The following is a 10,101-nucleotide window of genomic DNA, read 5'->3' as shown; positions in this document are numbered from 1 at the left end:
CGATTCTAAGGGCTTCTCTCAGGCTTCATCCGATGCGGCACCCATTTACTTCCACTGTATTTCAGGGGCTGTGTCCCTGCCCTAAAAGCAGGCTGGTGGGACTGTGTTCCATCTTATCCAAGGGAGCCCGAGGGTTTAGAGAGGGGATGCAGCATGCCTAGCTCTTCACCCATGGCCATTGCTATCCAAATTCCAGAGTCTACCCACTTGTAGAAGTCATTCTCAAATTCCACTGGGCATAAGAATCACTCAAATGTTTATAAAAATGTATAATTTCAGGCTGCATCTCTAGAGATGTCTTTAGGACTGGGGTAGTATCCAGCCTGCCTAAGAAGCAGTGCATTTATTTTATTTTATTTATTTTTTATTTTTTAATTTTTTGTGAGGAAAATCAGCCCTGAGCTAACAGCCATGCTAATCCTCCTCTTTTTGCTGAGGAAGACCGGCTCTGAGCTAACATCTATTGCCAATCCTCCTTCTTTGTTTCTCCCAAAGCCCCAGTAGATAGTTGTATGTCATAGTTGCACATCCTTCTACTTGCTGTATGTGGGACACGGCCTCAGCATGGCCGGAGAAGCGGTGCGTCGGTGCGTGCCCAGGATCCGAACCCGGGCCACCAGTAGCGGAGCACGCGCACTTAACCGCTAAGCCACGGGGCCGGCCCAAGCAGTGCATTTATAACTGACATCACTGGTCCTTACTTAAGGCTTAAGTAAGGAAGAGGGAAATAATCCTGCTGGCCCTAGAATAAACCTTCCTTTTTATAACCTCATAGGACATCAATAAAACGTTGGCCTGTGGTTCATCCTAATGAACCAAGGCAACGAGAAGTGTTTCCTGAAGTATCTCAAAGAAAACAGAACACACTGTGATTCCAAATGTTCTTTTTATGTTCGATCTCTATTCTTATCTTAATCAGCATATATAAATATGGGCAGGGGTCTGAAGTCCAGCGTCCCCATTCCGCATGTCATTTACAGGCACTATAGAAACTTGAACCATTGTCTGTCCATCTTCCAAAATACACGCTTGTTTTAGGGAAAGGTAAGGAGGGACACTGCTGTTGGAGGGAGGATCGTATGATCTGTCTGGTTTATTACCAACTGAAGTCCAGTACCAGTAAAAATGACTTGAAAGTACTTAGGTAAATGAAGGGAGAGATCTGGATTCTGGTCTTACACCTGATCAGCACATGGTGAATGCAGTAAGAAATTAGCTTGAGGATTCAATTCTGATGCTTACCTAGGGCAATCCCAAGCACTCCAGTTGGTCTCAAAGTTCTCTTACAGGCTCACACTCTTATCCTTTTTCACAAGATCCATGTGGTGAGTCTCCCTAAACATCTCATTTCCCAGTTCTACACATCAGCAGGGGACTATGAAGGAATTCTAATTTGTCTCCTAACCCATTCACAACCAAGCTAGCAAACAGTTAAGATGGTCCTCAAACTCTAACCAGAAGTCCTAGGACCATCTGGTATACATTCTCTCTTCTCTCCTGCAACTGACAAGACTTCATCCTTCACAAGCAAACAAAACGCTTCAATGTGCTCAAACCTGTTTTCATTCACTAAGAAGGCAATAAAGTCTCTTTTCTCGCTGCCTTTTTGGGTGTCATTTTTCTTTTGGGGTTTCAATGCTGAGTCTTTAGCATCTTATAGAAACCCCAGATTCTGGATTCTCACCCAATAACTCCCTAGGACAGCTAAGTCAATCCTTTGGTGGGCTCTGCAGCCCACCTTTCAAGCTTTTCTCCAGCAGAAGCCAGAGAGAGGAACTAGGACAGATGAGGAAGCCAGAGAGCAGGGGTTAAGTGGAAAGCACTCAGGGGGCTGTGCTGCCTCGTTCTGATGAACTGTTTAGGTAAACAATGTGCGACTGGATACAGATTCACACGCCGCCGAAGGACCTGTCTGCTGTGGTCTGCTAACAGACATTTGCACACACCAGCTTCCCAGGTGTGGGAGCTGCCGTGGGGGAGAGCCTGGACCCACCATCTGCTGAAACTGAATGTAAGAATAAAACATCTCTCTACAGCTCACATTTCTAAAGTTTAAAAAATTGCCCAGCAATGAAATATAATGAGAAGTTGGTCCCATTTCAGTCTTGTTTGCAAATACTGATTGTAGGGAAATTAGTAAATGGAAAAAAGAAAATAAAAATAGAATTACTTTATTAATTTTAGAAATCAGTAATTCCAAAGGGTGCCTTTACCGTGGCTTGTGTGGTCAGCAGCACACCGACTTCTCTCCACTCTCCGGAAACTCGTGATGGAAGCTCCCCCTTCCCCCCAAACTCTGAAAACGGAAGAACAACTTGGGTAGATAACGTTGCTGGGATTTTAGGCTTGTAGGAAGTAAAACTTAATATTGCAATCTGGAAAAGAAGAGGAAGCAAAATGCAAATAGCCAAAGAGCCTCTTTTATATCATCTCTGTGTGGTAGCAGGAGAGGGACAGAGAAGACCTAGGCAGGTTGGGGGAGGGGGTAAAGGGGGTAAAAGACACATGTGTGCTCTGACGGGGTCTATAGCGCATCAGTTGAATGTCCCCACTGCCAAGTTCCATCAAAACCAGCTGATGTGTTTTCCTGTCGTCTCAGGAAAGTCTGGATTGGCTACAGGCAACAGTGTATTGCCACTTCTGCTCGAAGGCTCTGGGGACTGAGGCAGCAAAACAATACCACAGACCCCTCGCAGCACTGGTGGATGCTTCCCCCGCAGTCACGCACCCAGGAGTGGTGGGAGTAGAGAAGAGGTTTTTCTTCCACGTGTTCGTGGTTCATGGTTTAGTGTGAGCAGGATCTGAAAAAAGAGAAAATTAACCACTAAGTGACCAAAATGAGAGTGTGGGGTTTTACTTATTTACAGCAATATCTAGTTTAGCTGGCATTACTGAAGAATACAGAAGTGGCCCAAATAAATGAAGTTCACCTTGAATAGAAAACTTAATTTTAGCCACTTTTGTTCGAAACCTTTCTAAAACACTCCTTTTCTGCTGTTGCTTCTTTTTTTTGTGTAGTTCTCTCAGGTTCCCCCCCCCCATAAGAACATTTTATCCCTTTTGCTTCTTAAATAGAAGATGCTAAATATGTTAAGCTTTTATAGAAACTCAGGGTCATCATTATTAGCATTCAACATTGAACTGCATGGAAAAACTGCTCTATGTATGCTTCTGAGTTTTTCTAAATCTTCCCTCAATGTTGGGCTGTCAGATAAACTCTGCCTTGTACCTCTTGGCCCCATCCCCAAAATATACACCTACACCCCAGCACCCAGTTTAAGAAAAAGAACTTTACCATTACCCTGAATCCCCTGTTAGACTCTCCCAATTCCTTCCCATTCCCACTATCCTGAAATTTCTGTTTATCCTTCACTTGTTTGCTTTTTAAAAAACAGATTTACTACATATATTTATATCCCTAAATATTATATTGCTTAGTTTTATGTGGTTTTGAATTTTATAGTGCCGCTGTGACTATTCTTATATGTGATCTCAGCACACAACTGCAAGAATTTCTTTAGCTGTATACTTAGGAGTGGAATTGCTGGGTCATAAATACTTGCATCTTCCACTCTCTAAAAGTAATGCCATATTATTTTCCAAAGCAGTTATACCAACTTACCCCTCCTCTGGCAGTGGATGAGCTTCCCCTACTTCTCCATCTCCTCTACATGTGGAGAAATGGTATTGCCTGAGTTTAAGATTTTTGTGAATCAAGCGAGTATATGATTGTATCCTACTGTGGTTTTAATTAGCATTTCCCTCATTAGGAATGAGGTTGAGCATCTTTTCAAGTATCTATTGTGCACAGATGTTTTTTATTCTGTGAAATGTCTAGACATGCCTTTTGTTTATTTTCCTATTGAGTTGTTGTCTATTGATGTTTTTTAAAACAGCTTTATTGAGGTATAATTCACATACCATACAATTTCACCCATTTAATGTGTACACTTCAGTGGCTTTTAGTATATTCAGAGTTGTGCATCCATCACCACTATCAATTCTAGAACACTTTCACTGAAAGAAAATGAAATCCCATACCTGTTAGTCATCACTCCATACATCTCATCCCCCAGCCCTAGGCAACCACTAATCTTCTTTCTGTCTCTACAGATCTGCCTATTTTGGACATTTCATATAAACAGAATCATACAATATGTGGTCCTTTATGTCCGACTTCTTTCACTTAGCATAATGTTTTCAAGGGTTATCCACATTGTAGCATGCATCAGTACTCTATGCCCATTTATGGTGTAAATAATATTCTATTGTGTGAATATACATTTTATTTATTCACTTAGCGGTTGATGGGCATTTGGACTGTTTCCACCTTTTGGTTATTATTAATAATGCCGCTATGAACATTCATGTACAAGTTTTGTTCAGACATATGTTTTCATTTCTTTTGGGTAGATACATAGGAGGGGAATTGCTTGGCCATGTGCTAACTCTATATTTAACTGTTTGAGGAACTGCCAAACTGTTTTCCAAAGCAGTGGCACCATTTTACAATCCCACTAGCAGTGTACAAAGGTTCCAATTTCTCCACATCCTTGCCAACACTTGTTATTGTCTGTCTTTTTGATTACAGCTGTCCCAGTGGGTGTGAAGTGCTATTCCACTGTGGTCTTAATTTGCATTTCCCCAGTGGCTAATGATGTTGAGAATCTTTTCATACGCTTATTGGCACTGTATATCTTCTTTGGAGAAATGTCTTTTCAGATCCTTTGACCATTTTAAAAATTGAGTTGTCTTTTTTATTGTTGAGTTGTAAGACTCCTCTATATATTCTACATACAAGTCCCTTATCACATGCATGATTTGCAAATATTTTCTCCCATTCTGTGGCTTGTCATTTTACTTTCTTGATAGTGTCCTTTGAAGCACAAAATTTAAACATTTTGATGATGTCTAGTTTGTCTATTTTTTTCTTTTGTTGCTTATGCTTTTGATGTCATATCTAAGAAACTGCTTATTGATTTTTAGAAGTTCTTTGCTTAATATCTGCATACTAATTTTTTGGTTCTATGTATTTCAAACACCTTCATCCAATTTGAGACTTGTCTCTTCACACTCATTATAGTATTTTTTTTTAGTGGTTGTTTCAAGATTTATTAATTTATAAGAAAAATGCTACTCAGAGATAAAAGTTAGATCACATTTAGATACACACTTAATAAGTGACCTTTTCAGAAAATCATTTTTTAAAAAATGTTAAGACCTAGAAAATCCAAGACAGTCACCATAAAAATGGATGGTTTCTTTAAAAAACTTTTTAAATAAAAAATTTTAAACATACACAAGAAATAGAATAGTATAAGATACCTCCGTGTTCCCATCGTTTACCTTCGATAATTATCAATATTCTACCATTCTTGTTTCATATCTCTCCCCATGTTTTTTTCCTGGAGTACTTCAAAGTAAACCCAAGATAACATGTCATTTCACCCATAAATACTAGAGAATATATCTCTAATGAATAAGGATTTAAGTCGGGTGGAGGGTACAACAAAAAGCCCACAATATCTTTATGGTGTCTTAGAAGTTCTTAATTTGAAAAAGTCAACTTTATCAATTTTCACTTTTACAGTCTGCACTTTTGGGGTCTAATTTAAGAAATCCTTCCCTTACACACTGAGATCATAATGATATTGTTCTATAATGTCTTATAAAAGATGTACACTTTTCCCTTTCATTTTTTTTTTTTAAAGATTTATTTATTTATTTATTTTCCCCCAAAGCCCCAGTACATAGTTGTATGTCACAGCTGCACATCCTTCCAGTTGCTGTATGTGGGACACGGCCTCAGCATGGCCGGAGAAGCAGTGTGTCAGTGCGCGCCTGGGATCCGAACCCAGGACGCAAGCAGCGGAGCGCAGGCACTTAACTGCTAAGCCACGGGGCCGGCCCTGCCTTTCATTTTTAACTCGTTAATCTAGCCTAAAATTGTGTATAGTGTGAAACACTATCTAATTTCACTTTTCCCACACAATAACTAATTGTCCTAACACTAGGTTTTGAAAAGTCCATCCTTTCCTCCTTTAATTGCAGTGCCCTCTGTCATAAACTGTTTTTATATAGGGGACCGGTTTTAGGTTTCTCTATTCTGTGCCAACACCACGCACGCTCTCTTAATTACTTTAGCTTGATAATAATCTTGATAATCATTCTTGGTATCTGGTAAGACAAGTCACACGTGGCTCCCATCTCTCATTCAGATTCTTTAGGGGTAAAAGGGTTATTCTTGGCCCTTTTCTCTTCCACGTAAATTTTAGAATCAGCTTGTCAAATTTAAAAACATATAAACAACTAATACCCTCTCAAATCCATACATCAATTTTGGGGAGAAGTGACATCTTTACCAAACTGACTTTTAACCCATGAACCTGTATTTCCTTCCATTAATTTGTTTTTTTTTAAGTGATTCTCAATAAGGTTTAATAATTTTTTTTAATAATAGGTCTTACATATCTTTTGTTAGATTTTTCCCTAGGTGCATTATATGTTTTGATGATTCTACCTTTGATACAAAGGGTATCTTTTCTGTAATCACATTCTCTTACCTGTTCATTGCTGATGTACAGAAATGTAACTGATTTTGGAAAACTCTCTTACAAAGCTAATAATTTATCTGAACATTCTTTTTGGCTTTCCAATCAGACAGATACATTATCTGAGAATACTGACAGATTTGCTTCCTCCTTTCTGATCCCCGTGTCACTTCCTTCCTTGTCTGACTTCATGGCTAGGACTTCCAGTACAACACTCAATACAAGTGATGGCTCCCCTGTCTTGCTCCTCACCTTAAAGGGAATGCTTTCCAAGTTTCCCAATCAATACTATGACGGTTACTGTTGGTGTTTTGCAGAGATACTTTATTATTAGGTTCTCTTCCATTCTTAGTTAGCTAGGAATTTTTTTAAGTCACGAGGATATTGAATTCTATCAAATGCTCTTTCTGTATCCAATGAGAGGAGCGTATGATTTTTTTCCCTTTAATCTGTCAATTTCTTAATATAAAACAATCTTTCACTCTCTAGGATAAGCCTAACTTGATCATGACGTATTGTCTTTTTTAACATTGCTGGATTCAGTCTGCTAATGTTTTATTCAGATTTTTTTGCATTTATAGCCACAATTAAGAAGATCTCGTAATTTTAAGACTTTTTTAGGGGACTGTCCTTGTTAGGATTTGATATTAAGATAATAACAGAGTTGGGAAGTGTTCTCTCTTTTCCTCTACTCTGGAATAGTTTCTAGAAGATTGGGATATCTGTTTCTTGAATGTTGGTAGGATTTACCAGTAAAACCATAAAATCCTGGTGTGGTATTCGTAGGAAGATTTTTTTCTTGATTCAGTTTCCTTAATAATTAAAAGAATATTTGGGTTTTATATTTCTTCTTGAGTAAATTTTTGTAGGTTAAATACTAAAATTGTATCCATATCACCAAACTGTCAAAAATGTATAAGCATAAAGATCATAATATTTTCCTACCATCTGCTGAATCTGAGGCTTGTATAATAATGTCCCTATTCGTTCCTCTCAACTGTATGTTTATTTTCTATTTTATTCATTTCCTTTGTTATCTTTATTATTATTAATTTTTCTTTACTTTTTACTTTATTTGGATTTATTTGGTTGTTCTTTTTTTAACTTCTTAAGCCAGATTCTTAGCACATTAAACTTTCAGCCTCTCCCCTCTCCCTACTGTAAGTTTAAGTTTTCCTTTAATATTGCTTTAGCTATATTCCTCAAGTTTTTGATAAACAGCATTTTCTAATTTTGATTTTTTTTGTATAATATTATTTATTTATTTTTTCCCCCCCAAAGCCCCAGTAGATAGTTGTACGTCATAGCTGCACATCCTTCTAGTTGCTGTATGCGGGACTCGGCCTCAGCATGGCCGGAGAAGCGGTGCGTCGGTGCGCGCCCAGGATCCGAACCCGCGCCACCAGTAGTGGAGCACGCGCACTTAACCGCTAAGCCACGGGGCCGGCCATAATTTTGATTTTTTTTGATGAGTTAATTCTTTCTTAATTTTCAAACACGTGAGGATTTTCCAGTTACCTCTTTGTTATCGCATTGTGATCAGGGAATACGGTCTGTGAAATGCGATTTAAAGCCTAGTACATAGTTTCTGCAAATACTCTATGGACACTTACAAAGAATATATATTATGCATTTATTTAGTGCGATATTCTATACATGTCTATTAGATCAAGCCTGTTAACTATATGGTTCAAATTTCCTGAAACATAACTGATTTAAGACTGCTTGATCTGTCAATTACTGAGTTACATTACAACATTCCAATATGAAGGTGGATCTGTCTATTTCTCTTTGTGGTTCCATTAATTTTTTGCCCAATATATTTTTCATAAATATCAATTTTATTTAATTTTAAAAATCAGTAAATATGCTAATTAAAATATGTCAACAAGAAAAGGGTAAATACTTTCCCGGCGAATCTTTAGAAATTTTCGGGAAGTCAAGATGGCGGCGTAGGCAGACTCTGAACCTACCTCCTCCCGCGGACACAGCCAATTTACAACTACTCGTGGAAAAATTACCCCTGAGACAGAACTGAAAACTGGATAAGAGGAACTCCTGCAACAACGGACAATCCTAACTGAGGTAGAAGAGGCAGAAACTCCCTTCTGGAGAGAAAAACGTCACCTTCACAAGCCGCAGCGCCTCACGGCCGCCCGGGCGCAGCCCACAGGTACACAGCCCTCCCTGGAGGCGTGGGGCCCTGAGCCAGGGAGCGCCCCCGCTGTGGGCATTTTGTGGACCCAGCACAATCGAGACGAGTGGAATAATATCTGACTTTGCCTGCTACTAAAACATTGGGGAGTACCCCCAGAAAAGCTGGTTCACAAAGAAATTAAAACTGGCTCTTAAAGGGCCCGTGCACAAACTTATCCGTTTCAGAAAGCAACCTAAAATCACCAGAAAGAAAGGGGCACAGTGCTTTGGGGAAAAGAGACTCACCTAATAGGCCCTGAGTGCATCTTGGTGAGAGGTGAGACCTCTCCAGGGACTGGGACATTGGCGCCGGCCATTGTTGTGGCCTGGTGTGGGCGTGCTGACACAGACGCCATTGGAGTTCTCCCTGAGGCCTGCTAGTCCAGGGTCTGCCCCACCCGCTAGAGCATGGATTTAATCCAGCTCAGCCAGGGCAGGCAGCCCACCCTAGAGACTGGCCTCACCCAACAACAAGCCCTCAGGCAACTTGTGGGCCTGCATAGATTGGTGACTGGATTCTCTGCAGCCTGGCGACTGAGCCCACTTCAGTGGGGCAGGGCTTTAGTGGGGCAGGGCGTGCACAAGAAGCGGGTGGAGAGGGTGGGGCGGTGGTGGTGTGGGGCTCCCGCCGTGGAGAGACTGGGTCCGCTTGGGGAGGCATACCGGGCAGGACTGTGTTGACTGTGTGTGTGGACCTGTGGGCAGCAGGGCTTGTCAGCTGCAGAAGACTTGTGCTTCTCAAAGACCCACATAGGGGGTTTGACCCCCCTTCCAAAGCCTGAAACAATTGGGTGCTCCCGTGCCTGAGGCCAGCCCCACCCAGCTGCAATCCTCAGAGAGCTGACAAGAGACCTAAAGGCTGGAGGCTTATAGCAATTGTAAGGCCCTGAGCCTAACAACCTGCCACGCTGGGGGCCTACTCACTTAAAAGAAATACTGCAACACAAATGTGGTATTAGAACTTGCAGCCAACTGTGCTGGGGATCCCCACACCTGATAAAGACACTGAAGGGCCCACAACAACTACAAGCAGCTGAGCATTACAACAGCTGGCCGGGAGCATAACTCGGCCTCCCTGGGCGCCTACAGGGAGAGCAAACAGGCCACAACAGAAGGACACACGTAGCCCATATAGGGGTCACCCCCGGAACATTGAGAACTGAGGGAAGCACACTGCAGGCTTCCTAAGCCATCACTTACATAAGATCACCTATCCAAGAGCAGGAGACGTAGCTGACCTACCTAATACGTAGACACAAGCACAGGGAAAGAGGCAAAATGAGGAGGCAAAGGAATACATTCCAAGTAAGGGAACAGGACAAAACCCCAGAAAAGGAACTAAGTGAAACAGAAA

At 40.9% G+C, this 10,101-nt stretch overlaps 1 protein-coding gene across 4 annotated transcripts in view; it reads right to left on the bottom strand.

Annotated features, from left to right (window-relative positions):
• Positions 1-2,155: 2,155 nt before the first annotated feature.
• Positions 2,156-10,101, bottom strand: part of TTLL5 (tubulin tyrosine ligase like 5) — a 296,525-nt gene continuing 288,579 nt past the window's right edge. For all 4 annotated transcript variants that reach the window (XM_058567405.1, XM_058567407.1, XM_058567409.1 and 1 more), the window contains one exon: positions 2,156-2,801. Coding sequence is in view for 1 of the 4 variants with exons in the window: in XM_058567409.1 (XP_058423392.1) it covers positions 2,779-2,801 (23 nt within the window). In the remaining 3 variants the exon portion in view is untranslated. The remainder of the gene's footprint in view (positions 2,802-10,101) is intronic.

Source organism: Diceros bicornis, chromosome 24, assembly GCF_020826845.1.
Source record: "Diceros bicornis minor isolate mBicDic1 chromosome 24, mDicBic1.mat.cur, whole genome shotgun sequence".
NCBI classification, from domain to species: Eukaryota; Metazoa; Chordata; class Mammalia; order Perissodactyla; family Rhinocerotidae; genus Diceros; species Diceros bicornis.
The sequence above is the reverse complement of the archived record's forward strand: the minus strand, read 5'-3'. Positions and strand labels throughout refer to the sequence as shown.